The sequence below is a fragment of the Anoplopoma fimbria genome, chromosome 22 (assembly GCF_027596085.1).
Source record: "Anoplopoma fimbria isolate UVic2021 breed Golden Eagle Sablefish chromosome 22, Afim_UVic_2022, whole genome shotgun sequence".
NCBI classification, from domain to species: domain Eukaryota; kingdom Metazoa; phylum Chordata; class Actinopteri; order Perciformes; family Anoplopomatidae; genus Anoplopoma; species Anoplopoma fimbria.
Genome location: NC_072470.1, coordinates 7,813,318 through 7,829,912, shown reverse-complemented (window position 1 = coordinate 7,829,912; position 16,595 = coordinate 7,813,318). Strand labels below are relative to the sequence as shown.

Below are 16,595 nucleotides of genomic sequence, written 5' to 3'. Positions count from 1 at the left end.
TTTCTTTTGAAAAGACATGTAACGAGGGAAGCTGCCGCTATCTTTACAGTCGCCGTAGTGCGCAAGCCAAAAATATTTAGCGTAAAGCGCGAAGTTGTCAGGCTTTTCAGATATGACAAAAAGCAAATAACTTAAATTAAGAAGTAAAATAAGAAATTATATTTAAAAAGACATCCAATTGGTTGTTAAATGCTTTAAAACAGGAGATCTTACCAATCTACATTTTAGTAAATATATTTCCAGCCAAATCAATTTCTTACAAGATATTCCACCTTTCAATCGTAATTTCATTAAAATACATTTGTTGTTCCAAATGTTTGCGTAGAGGTGATGAAGTATGTTAATGACATGTGAGTTTATTACAATTCCTCCTAAGCATTGAGGAGTTGCATGTTTGGTCTGTTGACTTCCTGCTTCTTCACTGAATGATTTGTTTGTGCGCCCCCTGGTGTTTCGGAGAATATTGCAGCAAACTCTGTGGATGCTCCAAGCTCCAGATTTAAGTGTTCATAAGGGAGCCGAGTGAGATGCAGGTGGGAGGGTTGTTGAGTGAATTAGGCTCGCTGGTTACCCCTGTTTCCAGTCTTTGTTATAAGTTAAGCAACTAAGAATATCCCCCAAAATGTCAAACAGTTTCTTTAAATGTCTCATTCCTTGCATACATTCAGCTTCTCTGTAATCAGGGACTTGTTTCTTCTGTTGAAATGGGGAGGGGGCAGAAGCACAATACAGATTTCAACAATCACTGATGGCCCTGAAATCAATGTATTTGTTCATTGCACCTCAGCAGTATGTTTCAGCTTGGTATATGATTTTACAACAGATAAAGCAGTGGACACATTCTCACAGTAAAAACACAAAGAAAAGTATAAAACATTCTTTCTCGTAAAAAAAGAAACCTTGTAACCCAAAAAAAACAAAACGCAGAGTACTTTGTTTAGTGATACAGCGATCGTTAAATTCAAGACACTGGATTTATAGTAGTAGCAGCAGCACTAGCTACAGACAACTTAACAGTACACTCAAGTGTGTCAGATAGTAACAACAACCAATAGGAAAATCACAAGCGTTTTGCGGAGAGGCTTTTCCCGTGTTCCAGTCCATCTCTGGCAGTGTCTGCTGGACCGTTTGTCTCCGATTGTTTCGTCTCTGATGAGACCCCACGTATTCACATATGACATAAACACGCTCCCATTCCAGGCCCCCATAGTCCTCCTCATCCCATGACGATCAACACACAAGCGTACATCTATCTACCCCTCTTTAGAAGCTGTAAACAAATTTCCTTCGAGTCTCTGATGCATTATTATTTTTTTTGTTCCTATTTATTTTTAAAAGTCTATTTCTTTTTGTCCTTCCCTTTGTTTTCTTTTTCCCTGTTTTCTTTCTCGTATTTGTCCTTGTCCGATTTCGTCACGCTGTTGTAGGACGGCGGCGAGGCCGTGGAGGGCGTCATGTCCGTTTTGTCCGAGGTGGAGTTCTCGGTGAACTTCCTGATGACCATCAAGTCCTTGTCCGGGTCGCGGATGCCCTCCTTCAGCCGCTCCTTGTAGAGGGCGGAGGCCTTCTTCATGGCCAGGCGGATCATGTAGTGGCGGAAGGCTCTCTGGATGATCACCGCCGCCATGTCCTCCTGCTTGCGGCGCAGGGTGGTGGTGATGGGTTCGTAGGACACCTTGGAGGGGTTGGAGGCCATGAAGCGCTCCTCCATCTGCCCGCGCAGCACGTCCATCTCGCCGCTCTCGCCCAGCACCCGCTTGGTGAAGGCGAACAGGATGTCGAGGCAGTGGATGCGCTCGCCGCTCACCATCGGCAGGTCCATGGAGATGAGCTGGAGCATGTTGGGCTTGGGCATGCGCAGCGGCGGATCGAGAGCGTCCGCAAAGTCTGAGAGCTTGCTGTACTCCATGAACTGCGTGGCGTCCGGGTCGAAGCGCTCCCACACCTCGTAGAACATCTCAAAGTCGTCCTCGCTCAGCGGCTCGGCACTCTCTTCCGTGGCCACGCTGAAGTTCTCCAGGATGACGGCGATGTACATGTTGACCACGATGAGGAAGCAGATGATGATGTAGCTGACGAAGAAGAAGATGCCCACTGACGGGTTGCCGCAGTTGCCCTTGTAGTTGTTGCCCGGGTGCTCCAACTGGCTGTCACAGTCGGGCTCCCTCTTGTTCAGGATGGGCGCCAGCAGGCCGTCCCACCCGCCCGACGTGGTGATCTGGAACAGGCAGATCATGCTGTTGCCGAACGTCTCGAAGTTGAACATGTCGTCGATCCCCGCCTCGCGCTTGACGTAGGCGAAGTTGGACATGCCGAAGATGGCGTAGATGAACATGACGAGGAAGAGGAGGAGGCCGATGTTGAACAGGGCGGGGAGCGACATCATCAAGGCGAAGAGGAGCGTCCGGATGCCCTTGGCGCCTTTGATGAGGCGGAGGATGCGGCCTATCCGGGCCAGACGGATCACTCGGAACAGCGTCGGGGACACAAAGTACTTCTCGATCATTTCGGATAAAAACATACCTGCAAAAAAAATAAAAATAACTCAGCACACTATTTTACCCATAATCCATTGGAAAAACCGAGGTCACTAAAGCATCTCCTTACCTACGATGGACAGGATCACCACCACAAAGTCAAATATATTCCAACCGATGGTGAAGTAATAGTGACGCAGAGAAATCATCTTGAGCACGCTCTCTGTGGTGAAAAGCACGATGAAGACCAGGTTGATCCTGTAGAGGATATAGTCCATATCCTTCGTCTGGTCGTCCGTCTCCACCATCATGGTCACCATGTTAAGGCAAATGAGGATCATGATCACGATGTCGAAGGCCTGCTTCGTGATGCAGTCGAACACGCAGCCTTGGAATGCGTTCTGAGGACAGAGGAGGACAGAGGAGGACAGAGGAGGACAAGGGATCAGGAGACAGAAGTCTATTATTTAGAACTGAACAGTCTGAACACTTAGAGTCTTACTGTTGGTCGAGGTATTGGTTTCTGTGGTTTCTTGGAGCCCAGCTTCTTCATGGCGTTGTAGTATTTCTTCTGCTCTTCTGTCATGAAGATGTCCTGACCTCCAAAGTAAAGGGAGCAAAACAAAACTTGGTTACAACCACAGAGGAATATCTTTTTCTTTTACATGAACAACGGGGCAGCCATATGCCTAACGAATATCCGATAGGGTATTAAAGATTGTGTTCTTTAGATCGAGAGAAAATTCATTTGCAAACCAGTTTGATAAAATAATTCTTGAAGCTAAATTCACGGTTTCTAGCTTCTCAAATGTGAATATTTGCTTGTTTTTCTCACGCGCACATTGTAAGTAACAAGCAACTTAAAAATTTAATTTGGGCTTTTAGGACATTTCTGTCATTTAATAGACCAAACAATGAATGGATCAATCAACAATAAAAATAATTGTTAGCTGTCCAGGGTTCATCTCAACTATACTATTTCTTTTTTTGTTTGTTTTTGCCACATGAGGACCACGCAGTGAGCAGTCAGTGGTAACTCACTCACTGAGGTTTAAGTTAACAAAGAGTACAACAGAGCTTGGTAGAAAATAAACAGGTTATATTTTAGCTCGACTAGATTGATTGAAATGCTCAATATAATCTAAACATTTATCTTTGACTTAAACTATACTTAAATAGTTACTTAATTAGTATAGTTAATTTTATGACTACTGTCTTGGTTAAAACAACCCAACATTTCCTGATATTGCTGCTTCAAAATAAGAGGGGAATTTATCTTTTATTTTAAAGAATTTGAATGGGATTTAAATGTTTTTTTATCAGCTTTCGTTATTGGCTATTCTTTAATTCAACAAGTCTTCGAATACTGCAGAGAGGAAGAGTAAGCAGCAAATAAAACGGGGGACTTTTATTGAGAATTCATAGGAAATAACGTTTAACGTCCGCTCCTTTGACCATGAAATGGACCCACATTTGAGGACACGGGATGAAAAAAGTCACATTGAAAAGACAAGTGTAACCACGGCCTAAGATAGGACTTAAGTGCCCATACGGTTAGTCAATTAAAACAGGATGAGGTTAAATAAAAACTAACGAGGACATTTGGCACTGCACTAACTAAAGACTACATAAAAATAGATAACTGACAAAATGAACACTAGTTGCTGCCCTAATTACTACACAGAGCCACATGTCCAATTGAACATACAGAGAAGGCAGATGTCCTTGTGAGCAACTGAGGAAGGCAGATACAGAGTAAAGACATGCCTGAGGAGCAATGTGTTTTTTTTGGGGGGGGATTCTGGTGTTTTTGAGGATGACCTAAGGAGTCTGCTTTTAAAAATCTTTAATAATCTTGTTTGTTGTGATTGTCTGAAGGTAACACTGTGACCCTCACATTAGTACGTTTCTGCTGTGTTAATTGAATATTGGAAATGTTATTTTTCTTTGTATGTGTGGCTATGTTTATTAAGGATTTGTCAATGGTTGTTGTTGCAGACTGGTGCCCTGTTACTCCTTGAAAGGCTGGACGCCAAACCCAATCAAACAAACCAGTTGGTAAGAGGAAACAGGTGAGCTTCTCAGTGGGGTTTCCTGCCTCAAGAACAACAACAAGGGTCAGGTAAGAAGTGCCACTTCAGAGAACAAAGACAGCTAAACAATCGCCTCATGTGTTATTCCTTTTGGCAAATTGTTTTGCAATTGATAGGCTGACAAATCCGCTGATGTATTTCGGCATGAAGGGAAATTCTCATGATTACAAACTCTTTGTTTTTTTATCTAGAGACGTTTCTCCGTATCAAGAACCAGGTAAATGTTTAAAAAACAACTTTTCTAATTTATCTCCAAAAAAAGGCCACATTCCAGTCACTACGCTCTCATTAACCAAAGCAACGAATCCCCCCCCCCCGATGTGATGCACGAGGCAGGCATCACACTCTGAGTGCTGCTCTCTGAGTGTATGATGCGTGTCTGGAGGGGAGGGACTGGTGTCAACACTGAACTACCATCTGTGTGACGCCGTGAGGGCTGCTGAACACACCGACTGATACTCAGCCCGTCCGTCAAGTCGAGTCAGACCTGCCGGCATGTGGCAAACACAGTGCAGATAATCAGTACTCTGTGGCTCGGTTCTGGCTTTAACACAGCTGTGGGTCTGCTTTGGTTCTGCTGCGACCCGGTAAGAACGTGTTGGTATCTGGGTACGCTTTGTCTGACAGAGACGGTTACTGAATGCAACTTATCTTCTTCTTCTGCTGGTTGAAGTTGTCGATGATGACGCCGATGAACAGGTTGAGGGTGAAGAAGGAGCCGAAGATGATGAAGATGACAAAGTAGAGGTACATGTACAGGTTCACCTCGTATTCAGGCTGGTCCTCCACCTGGATTAAGCAGGATTACACAAATTACTGGCTGTCATGGCTCGTGTGTGCGTTACAAATCACAAATCGCAGGCGCAGGGGGACTTACATCTCGAGAGTCCACCGCTGCGTACATGATGTCCATCCAGCCCTTAAATGTTGCCTGAGAGCAGATGAGAGAAGACTCAGAGTGGATGGTGGTGGTGGTGGTGGTTGTCATTTACTCTGCTGCTTGTCATTTAGAGCAGTGAGGGTTTTACATTACATTACATTACAGTCATTTAGCAGACACTTTTATCCAAAGCGACTTACAATCAGTAGTATATTACATATCATTCACCCATTCACACACTGATGACAGGCTACCATGCAAGGTGCCACCATCAGACTCTAACTAACATTCATCATCCAGTCCACACCGATGGCAAGCCTTCGGGAGCAACTTGGGGTTAAGTGTCTTGCCCGAGGACACATCGACTTGTGTGTTGGTTCGATCGAACCACCGACCCTCTGATTGGAGAACTACCTTGCTCTCCACTACGCCACAGCCGCCCCAGTGGTTCCTCACTTTTTTCGAGACTGGTTGACATCATAACGTGATTTTGCTCCCTTGTATTTGGTTCATAAGATAACCGTGACTGGGTTGGATTTAGACTGTGGGAGGTGTGCCCTAGCCCACAGAGGGTTTTCAACATCATCACTCTGTGCATGGTTGGATAATGAGACAATGGGGTCACCCCCTGTTCTACATAGGGGCAAGACACACATACTTTATGCTTGTTCAGATACTATTTGTTGTTAATTTACATTTCTTTGTGGTCATTTGTTGTCTTTTTGTGGTCATTTTGTGGTCATTTTGTTTCTTTCTAGTTATTTTGAGGTTATATGGTAATTTTGTGTCTCTTTGTAGTCGATTTGTGTCTTTTCATAGTTGTTTTTTTTTGTCTCTTTGTGGCCATTTTGTGTCTCTTTTGTAGCTGTATCTTGCCCCTAACCCTATCCCAAACACTGTGGCAATTTTGTGTCTCTTTATAGTCATTTTGTAGTCATTTGAGTCTATTTCTAGTTAATTTGTGTCTCTTTGTGGTCATATTATGTCTCTGTGGTAATTCTCTTTGTTGTTGTTTCTGTCCCTAAACCCTAACCTTGTGGCCATTTTGTTTCTGAGACACAACAGGCCCTGGTACCATTTTTACATTTTATTATGGTGATTAGGTTCTGTCAACTGCATGACAAAACCCAGAGAAAGAGAGTTCCATCCAAAATACTAATCACATATGCATACTTTGACATTTTGCCTTCACGGTGCGGCTCGTGTCGCCGTGACCAAACTCACCACTTGCAGCAGAGCCAGGTAGCCGGCCCCGACGTTGTCGAAGTTGATCTTGACGTTCTTCCAGCGGGCGCTGTCGTTGACCAAGTTTAGGCATTCTGTCTTGTTGTTGACGACTTCGATGGGGATGTTCACATCTGTGGTGGTGTTGACGCAGTAGTAGTACTTCCCTGCAAACAGGTTGACGCCCATGATGCTGAAGATGAGCCAGAAGATGAGGCAGACCAACAGCACGTTCATGATGGAGGGGATGGCCCCCAGCAGCGCGTTGACCACAACCTGGAGAGGTCCAAGCACACAGACAAACTCAAATGCAGGTCTCTGCTTGCCAAATTACAAAGGACTTATTGATTTGAGATAAGTGGCAATTACAATCATCTAATCACTTAACTGTTCTTCAATAAGACACCTGATTTGATTGAGCTGTAAAGCTAATGCAACTGTTTTTTTAGAACAAAAGCACAAGACTGATTTTAAAAATAGCACTCCAATATTATTCAAAGCTGCATGTTATATGTTTGCAAACATAAATCTCTAAGCACCAGCTACAAGGAGAATTTAACAACGTGACGAAGAAGAAGAAGGTGGATAGGTGAAAAAAGTTAACATTTGATAGGTAAAAAAGCAAAACAGAAAAAAACCTTAGAGAGGCGGGATGAAGTCACAACATTTTGTTTGACTGTAAATGAAAAAAGACACACAACAAAGAAAAAAATTACAGGTCAAAGGCACCACACAAGCAACGTCAGAGAACAATGCCTGAGAACAGCAATATATACAGTAATCCATTTAAACAATGTGAAAAAAGGCATGCGGATAGAAGAAGCACAGTGTTGAACTGCAAGGAAAAGATAACTCTACAGAAGTCGTAATAAGCATGCAGAAATACAGTCAGGCCCCCAAAAACTTAAAACCATTTAACAGACACCAAAAGTTCTAAAAATGTAAATATAAATGATACTGTAGCATTTTCCTTTTGCACCCCTAAACAGACAACAAGCAGGTAGCTTGTGTATATTGAAAACTATTTACATTTTATAAAGACGTTGGTCTAGCTTCAAAAAGTTGATTATTACAATAAATATTTTGTGGGAGATAAACACAGGCATGCTGGCTTTCAGCTTGCACACAAACAATCAGAATGTAGTGGGTTCAGTGTCCTCGTTATTCCAATATGTCCTTACCCTCATGCCCTCAAACCGAGACAGGGCCCTCAGGGGCCGGAGGGCTCGCAGTGTCCTCAGAGATTTGATGGCGGTAAGCTCCGAGTAGCCCAGAGCATTGGCTACAAGGCTGACCAGGGACACCTGGGAGACGATAACGACGGAGACAGGCAGGGTGAGAGATTAAATTAAAAAAAAGGTCCCTCTGCACGGTGAAGGAGATGGTTGATGAGGCATTAATGATACAAGAGTCTGCACACAATTAGAGAGAGAATAAAGAATTTAAAGTTATTAAAAATGAATAACAGAAGTACCTCTAAAAACTGTAAATTTCAGATATAGAGATGTGACAACGATGGACAATGACTTGGGCACACTCAATGGTATTCACATCTGCATGATGAGCATTAAAGGAGTTATTTGACATTTTGGGAAATAGCCTTAGTTGATTTCTTTCCACAAGTGAGATGAGAGGATGAATACCAAACTCCTGGACTCAGCCTGGAGGCTGGTAGCGTAGCTTAGCATAAAGACTAGAAACCGGGAAAACAGCTAGCCTAGTTCTGTCCAAAGCTAGAGTCAGAAAGGTGAAACTTGCATTCTTTCCAATGACCAGCAGGGGGCTAATCCACTGGTTGCAAGAAATAACTTTTTTGGGCCAAAAAATCAAGATGACAGCCGGCAAAAACCAGGATGGCGATGCCAAAAAGCTGAACTTAAGGCTTCGAAACTGTGGACCACAAATCCAATTCTTATTTAGAAGTTATGAGCAAAACAATACCAACACCTCTGAAGCTCACTGATTAACAAGGATCTTATTTTTTTACACAAAATAGTGCTAAACTAATCACTTCCTCGCATCTAACTTGCAGCAAAAAAGCATGTATGCTCTTTCCCAACATGTCAAACTAACCCTTGATGTATTAATTGTCTTTGGAAGCTTTATTTCTATATGGACTGAATATACATACATCTACGATGAGGAAGTCCAGCCAGCACCAGGCGTTGGTGAAATACTTGACGAAGCCGTACGCCACCCACTTCAACAGCATTTCCAGGATGAAGATGTAAGTGAAGACCTTGTCCGCGTACTCCAGCACTGTTTTGATGGTCTTCCGCTGCTCGATGTAAACGTCCTCAAAGGCCTGTACAGAATGGAATAAATGGTAAAGACTTCTGGCGGTGTGAGTTAGAGATTCAAACCCAGGAGATTCTTGTTTTTTTATCAAAAATATAGTTGAGTTACAAAGGACATTAAACAAACACATACAAAACCACCCACTTACCAGTGCTCCACTGCTTAGCAGGATCATGAATATGATGAAGGATTCAAACCAGTTGTGCTCCACTATGATAAAGCAGGTTTTCCTGAGTGTCCACCAGATTTTAAAATGCTCATCCTCCTCGTTGATCTGGCAGCACTGGAACCTGCTCACACAGCCTGCAGTCATGGGGCAAATGGGGGGGAGAATGAATATGGTGTCCATGTTGACTAATGATGACTAAAAAACAAAACATCTTTCATCCAACAGTAAGTTTTCATTGCTTGGCTTTTCTACAGCAAAGTTTCATTTCAAATTTGGTGCAAAACTAACAAAATTTCCTGAAATTTGGCAAAAGTAATGCAAATGAATGCTGCTATTTGGGTGCAATTACACCACAGTAGAAAAAACACAACATTATATTCTGTATTCCCGACTCATGAAAGACTGAGGAGGTACTTTCAGATTCAGAGCTGCACTGGAGGTGTGTCAGACTAAATGTCAGGTTATATTACAAACCAGGACAATCCCACTGACAACTTTTCTTTCTGTCCTGCTGAGCATTTATATTCACTGCCACTCAGCAGTGAGCATGCACATTCGATTTATGCTGTCTCTTGAAGTGTGCTGTGGAAGCATTACAACTCCTACCTTTCTCACTCTGTCCCACTTTCCCACTACCCATCGTCCTCCCTGCCCATCACCCTTGCCTCCCTCTCACCCTCTGTGAAGCAGGCCTCCGGTTCCAGTGACTCCTCGGGCTCCAGCTCCACTGAATCCACCCCGTCTCCCGGGGGACGGATATCCACTGTGCTCCCCTCGGATGAGCTCAGACGCTGGGGCTCTACATCGAGCTTCTGCGTGGACGAGGAAGAAGGCAAAGGGTAAAAAGTTACAACGTAGTGCCACAGAGGGTTCAGTGGACTTAGGAGCCAACCTTCTGAGCTGGTTATAATTGTGATTCTCCATTCACATGGACTCCAGTGCCACAACTATATTCACCTTAGTGTGGAGACTAGGCACTGTAGTAGCTCACAGAGTTGGGCTCATAAAAGTCATTGTATTATCATCATCACATGCAGCATCGATCAAATGTACCTACAGGCTTGTGTATTAGCTTTTATCTGATGGCTAAAATCAGATTATGTGGCAACACATAGCATGTGGAGGTTGGCATTATGGGAATGCACTGTGGGTACGTTTGATGTGACCTCATTTCGAGGAAGAGTGCATGCAGTATTCCAGTGCATTATCAATCCAAGCCTGAAATAGTACCAAGCAGAACGTGTGCTGAAGTATTTTCATGTCCACTGAAAAATGACTCTGAATCACTCTCTATAATTTATCCCATTCCCGGAAAATTGTTCCTGCAAATAATAATTTCCCACCCGCAAAGCTGGAATCCACCCACAGAAGGACTGCTGGACATTTTCCTGAGTGACATGAAAACACGTTATTTCCATTCCTTGAAAGCAGTGTACAAGCTTCTTCTGTTTGTGTTGAAGTAGACGGATAACCACATTAGCTTACCAGCAAAAACCAGTACTGTGCACTGTTTATAAGACAGCATGTGGTCTGCTGTTTTTTGTTGTTGTTCCCATTTGTAAAACATGTTGAATTAGCACCCATGCATACCCAGAAAACATACAGGACTAAGTCTGGTAGCCAACGATATTTGTCCTTCTTCTCAGCAATATGCAACGCATGTAAGGACAAGTGTTGCTGCTATTGTCAAGTACATTTTTACTCTGTCTTCCTCGCTAACTCTGAATTTTGAACCCTGGAAACGCTCCTCTGAAACCCTAAAATGCAGTTTTTCTTTGTTTATTGCGTTAATGTTTATAACAACATCATCCGCATATAGTGAGACTTTTTGGTATTGTGCGGCTTCCTGTCTGTTTTTCTTTGGGCAAACATGGTGTTATGTGGCCTCATGTGTGATCTGTCTGGCGTGTGAAGAACAAGAACATGTCATCCTAGACAGTGCAGCAGCTCTGATTGCCGTGGGACCCAGCTAATACGGCATGGGAATGATGGAAGCATGCTGCTCGTAACTGCGTCGCTTTCTGGAGGGGTGTTTCCCTCCCGTTTCGCTTTCTCTCCTTGAGCAAGAGACCCACTATAGCTCTTCTGGGCGTGGATTACGTGAGGCTTTTACTCATAACCTAACATGCTTATATTTTGCAGATTTTGTTGGCAAGGTTAACTGTATTTGTACAAGTTTGGTGACGAGATTTTTGCAGTGGAACGAAAGTGGATAACACAAGCATTAAAGCACACAGAACAGGGTTAACTAATCCACAAAAAATGTACCATCTTTAGCCGTGTTTCCATTCACATATTTGTATGCGCATTTTGAGTAATAGCATTAAAAAATATGTACGAAAACGGAAAAATTGGATAAAACTTCCTGAAATGCGCCAAAAGATTTTGTTTAAGTTCTGATGTGGCGAACATTTTACTCACATGACGGATCAGCTCCTTCCTTTGTTGGCCTCTTTTGAGATGTATATATTAAATTGTTTTTGTCTCCAGACAGCATTAACGTGGCTAATATAAGCTGACATGAAAGAACAATTAAAAGAAATTCCTGAAGACCTCTCTGCCCTTTTCTCTCGTAGATGGGATAGCTATGATCAGATGGCACACTGGCGGATTATAGCCATGCTTAGCCTAAAGTGAAACTTTTCTTTTTTGCCACATTTCAAAAGTTTGCTTTAATATTTGCTTGAGAACTGAATGGAAAAAACGGCTTCTGGTAGGGTTAAATGTAATTTGGGATGGAGTTTCTTCAATCTCATATTTGAGGTGGATAAGACATGAAGAAATTACCCATATTTAGATATCTCAATTAAGTCTGATTTAATATAAACTGCCATGTGTTATCTGTTTTTCCACCCTGCAAAAATCTGTTTTTATTCATTTGTGCTTCAAAATTATCTCCTCGGGAAGATGTCTGTAAAGAATCTTTCATAATTCCACTATTCTTTGAGTATCACAGTAAACAAGTACGTATTCCATGTGTGTATGCGTGGGTTATGAACCAGACCAATGAATTTTGTCAAACTACAGCAAAATTCATTCCATCTCTCTTTTTTCTCCTCCTCATTCTCCTCTTCCTCTCTTCCTTCATTCTCAAGCTCGGAGTGTTGGATGCCAATCAAGTCCCAAAATCAAGTCAAAACCAAGCAATGAAATCAAAAGCAAAAGATCATGTTAGATGAGTTTATCTTTCAATGGGAAAAGGTGGTGATGCTCATTCCTAATGGTTTGTAACTGCAGCCTGATGCTTGGAGATAAATTATGAAGTGGGTGGGGAAGGCTTAGGGTCAAAGATTACAGCATTGAGTGTGTTGCTGTATGGGGTAAGGGTGGTATAAATCAAAGAGGGTGGGGTAGGGGAGTGGGATGGGGGATGGGGGGGACGGAGGGCAGACCAGGCAAAGAACGAAAAATGGGCAATCCATTGAAGGTATGAGAAAAAATATGTTGTTTGTCTGTAAATGGCATAGGCAGTCCTCATGGTGAGTGCTATGGTACAATAAAGTGGTCTTACAATTCTCCTCTCACTGAAAACCTTGAGAGCGTCTGTGACACGGCTGCAATAACAAATGGGGGGTTAAACAAAGTAAGTCAAAGACACCAGAAAGCCAGCATACAACCTCAAGTCTGCTCCCACTTGGCAGCCACAAGGCCCAGTGGGAGAACACGTTAACCACACAGAACAACAGTTTCCCTGAAAAGCATCTTCCTTAATAGATGCAAAACAGTGGGATGCTGTTTGTATATTCACAAACACACACCAAATGTTCTTTGTGTTACTTGAAATGCATACAGTTATATTTCCTATTAGGGATGTACCGATTGCAATTTTTCTGCAGATTCCGATTTTTTTTTTTTTCTAATTTTTGCTTTATTACTATCACTGTTCTGAAAAAATTATGTAATCCTGAAGTCAGTTTAAAACAGGCAAATTTTACCTAAATGTTATCCTTTTACTTCTTTATTGTCATCTTTAGTGGTTATTCGCATGATAACACAATTTAAATGGTTAGGAAATAAAAGTTTGCATCTTTATTTAAGTATTTGCTTTGATTAAATAAATCTCGGCATTGAGCGTTTTATATCATAAACTGCTAAGAGCCAGTATCTACTTTATATTGCTGTTAAAAAATCTCCTTTAAACAACTGGATTTATTTCCAGTTTCTTGCTAAAATCTCCATTTTACAATATTACATTTGAACATATAATGAATGTGAGACTGATCCGCCGATCAGCTGAAAACCGTCCAGTTTTGGACGACACATCTGTTTCCTTTCTCTGAATTGTAAAAAGTCCATAACAGAGTAGGTAAGAAATAACCAAATACAATTTTAACTAGTGCTTAATTATCACAATTATTATCACCAACCCCTGGCCAAGGGATGTTGAGATCAGCAGTGACGTGAGTAGGGCTGCCCCCTCTTAGTCGACTAATTGGTCGTTAAGGCCTTAGTTGACTAAGATTTCATTAGTCTAAAGTTTGATGCTTCTTTCACGCTGAATGACTTATTGCCAAAAAACTGATTCTTTATTAAGTCTTGGTAGAATGTCTGTGGTGGAGGACAGCCTCTGCGTGAGAGAGCATTGACTCGTCCGTATATGGAACATGTGGTGCCGTGGCTAGAAATAGTCTCCTGGGTTGTTTTGAATCACAGGGAGCTGGCACGACACCCACAGTGGCAGGTTGACATCGCTAGGGAGCACAGTCCCAATGCTCACTGGCAGCCTGGCAACACTTAACAGCAAACCTGCCATTTTCTTTTGTAAGAATGAATTCCAAAAAAAAAAAAAAAAAAAAGGCTGTACCAATAGCGTATTTAGTTTTGTTTCAATCGCAGTTTGCTGCGTCGTTAATTACAACTTCACGCATTCGCCTAAAGCCTGGAACGAGTAACAAAGTAGTCCCTCTAGCAGGTGTGTTTAAAAGCGAACTCCGTTTGTTTGCAAGTCATCCGTGTGACACTGTACACAAATACACGGTTACATACACTCTAATGAACCTGCTGCATAGGTCAAAGGCAAATTTGAGTCATTATTCGTCATGGCTCTTTCTTCTGCTGCCAGGCAGAGTGAAGAATCCAGAAGAATCCCTCGGCAGCACAGCATGAATCATGCATGTACAAATGAGTCAGCAGGTATGTTATTTTCAAACTGCTTGACTGTTCTGAAAAGGCCATCTCTATGCAAATCCTGACATTTATACATCGACTGGCTCGCGTCGGGTGTTAGCTATTCCACATATAAAAGGAGCTAATCAGATACAAAAGCTGTGTGACTCAAGAGATTTCCTATAAAGGCGTCTCGTCAACGTCTTCCATCTTACCTCTTTGCTGCCCTCCACGTCCGACGAGTCGCTGCTGAAATCTTCGGTGTTAAGGTTCTCGAAGTCCGACTCGCCCACCGCGATGGGCACCGTGACCGTCAGGCTGGGGTTGTGAATAAATGACATGTAGTCGCACTCCTCCATTTCGTACTTCCCTGTGGTGTCCCCGCCAACCCCGACCCCGACCCCTACCACCAGCCCTCCTCCTGGCCGCCCGTTGCCCTCCGTCATGTACACCACACTGGGGTCTTTGGTGAGCTCCACTGACGTGTGGTTGGAGATGCAGTTGCCCTTGCCGTTGCTGTGCAGTTCGTCCAGCGTTTTGCTCTCCTCCGCATGACCGGAGCCCTTGCCTCCGCCGGCGCCGCAGAAGCTCTGGAAGAACTTCCGCAATGTGGATTTGACGAATGCGAAGCCCCGCTGGATCCGGCCCACGGCGATCTGCAGGTTGTTCATCTCGCTGTCTTCGTCGGTCGCCGCCAGGTTGTCGGCGCTGAATGAGCTCAGGAGGAGAGCCAGGAAAAGGTTTAAAACCTGGGGAGAAATGGATAGAAGCAGGGAAAGTGAATTCCATGTGACCTTATTCCTTATAAACAGATCCACTTGGCTTTAATCAAAAGCAAACCATTGCCACAATCTTATTATCCAGATCACAGAAAGGAAATAAAGAGAAGAAACCCCATACCACCAGGTTTCCAATGACCATGACCATCATGAAGACTATCAGGCACATGGTCTGCCCGGCCACCTCCATGCAGTCCCACATGGTCTCGATCCACTCGCCGCACAGCACCCGGAACACGATTAGGAAGGAGTGGAAGAAGTCGTGCATGTGCCAGCGGGGCAGCTGGCAGTCGTCGGAAATCTTGCACACGCACTCCTTGTAGCTCTTGCCAAACAGCTGCATGCCGACCACGGCGAAGATGAAGACGATGATGGCCAGCACCAGGGTCAGGTTCCCCAGAGCACCCACCGAGTTCCCGATGATCTTGATCAGCATGTTCAGAGTGGGCCAAGACTTGGCCAGTTTAAAGACCCTCAGCTATGAAAATGAAACATTTTAATTAAAAGTTACCATGGGATATTCTAGATTTTTGTTCTAGATGATTGACATTCAATAGATGAATACATTTACATATAATTGTATTCTATTTGGATATTTTATATGTAGTTCATGGTATCAATCATATCTCACAAAAAAGGGAATAAGCACATTTCCCAAAATGTCATATTGCAAATACTGAATTGTTCAATCTCAATGTGAAAAGGCTCACTGACTGTGTCCTCAAAGAGCCTCGCAGCACAGCAACCGTCATAGAAAGCTACTCAGGTGAACAGAAAAGAAAAAAGAAAAAAACCCCACACTGTTCCCCGAAAGGCCACAACAACTCTCAGTGGGACCTTTCATGTGCTGCACAAAAGCTCTCATTACATCATTACCTCTTTAATAACACAAATGTTATTAAGAGAGCCACCGTGGACCTGACCCCAGGAGTACAGGTGAATCTTATCTTCTTTTCTCATCACGAGGAGCGGGTGAATCACGTGATGCAGCTTTTGTGATGAGACATCACTCTTACCAATCTGAAGGACCGGAGCACGGAGAGGCCCTCCACGTTGGCCAAGCCGAGCTCCATCAGGCTCAGGCTGACGATGATGCCGTCGAAGATGTTCCAGCCCTCCTGGAAGTAGTAGTAGGGATCCAGGGCGATGATCTTGAAGCACATCTCCGCTGTGAAGATGCCGGTGAACACCTGATGACACAAGGGGGGCAAAATTCTAATTTGACATTGTGAGAGACATTTTACATATCTGTTTTTTTACTGGTCTTGTCCTTCAGAGAGTTTATAAGTGCAGCACACGGTACTTGCCAGGTTGCCAACTGAGAGTACGCTGTTGAATTCTTTGGTCATGGGGTAGTGCTCCATGGCCATGAACAGGGTGTTGAGGACGATGCATATCGTGATGGCCAGATCCACAAACGGGTCCATGACCACCGTGCTGACGATGTCCTTGATTTTCAGCCACGCGGGGCAGCAGTCCCAGATCAGGCAGGTGTTGGCGAACCTGTACCAGCAAGGAGGGCACTTCTGTCTCGACTCTTCCAGCTCTGGAGAACGAAAGATGACCATG

The 16,595-nt window shown here is 43.5% G+C and overlaps 1 protein-coding gene across 1 annotated transcript in view; it reads right to left on the bottom strand.

Moving 5' to 3' along the window:
- Positions 1-248: 248 nt before the first annotated feature.
- scn1lab (sodium channel, voltage-gated, type I like, alpha b) overlaps positions 249-16,595 on the bottom strand; it is a 38,129-nt gene continuing 21,782 nt past the window's right edge. The window contains exons 14-27 of the mRNA XM_054623976.1: positions 16,334-16,572; positions 16,043-16,216; positions 15,148-15,504; positions 14,463-14,996; positions 9,818-9,953; positions 9,121-9,275; positions 8,806-8,979; positions 7,856-7,978; positions 6,675-6,950; positions 5,448-5,501; positions 5,222-5,359; positions 2,980-3,084; positions 2,608-2,878; positions 249-2,523 (exon numbers count right to left, since the gene is read on the bottom strand). Of these exons, the coding sequence (XP_054479951.1) occupies positions 1,340-2,523; positions 2,608-2,878; positions 2,980-3,084; positions 5,222-5,359; positions 5,448-5,501; positions 6,675-6,950; positions 7,856-7,978; positions 8,806-8,979; positions 9,121-9,275; positions 9,818-9,953; positions 14,463-14,996; positions 15,148-15,504; positions 16,043-16,216; positions 16,334-16,572 (3,920 nt within the window). The 3' untranslated portion in view covers positions 249-1,339. The remainder of the gene's footprint in view (positions 2,524-2,607; positions 2,879-2,979; positions 3,085-5,221; positions 5,360-5,447; positions 5,502-6,674; positions 6,951-7,855; positions 7,979-8,805; positions 8,980-9,120; positions 9,276-9,817; positions 9,954-14,462; positions 14,997-15,147; positions 15,505-16,042; positions 16,217-16,333; positions 16,573-16,595) is intronic.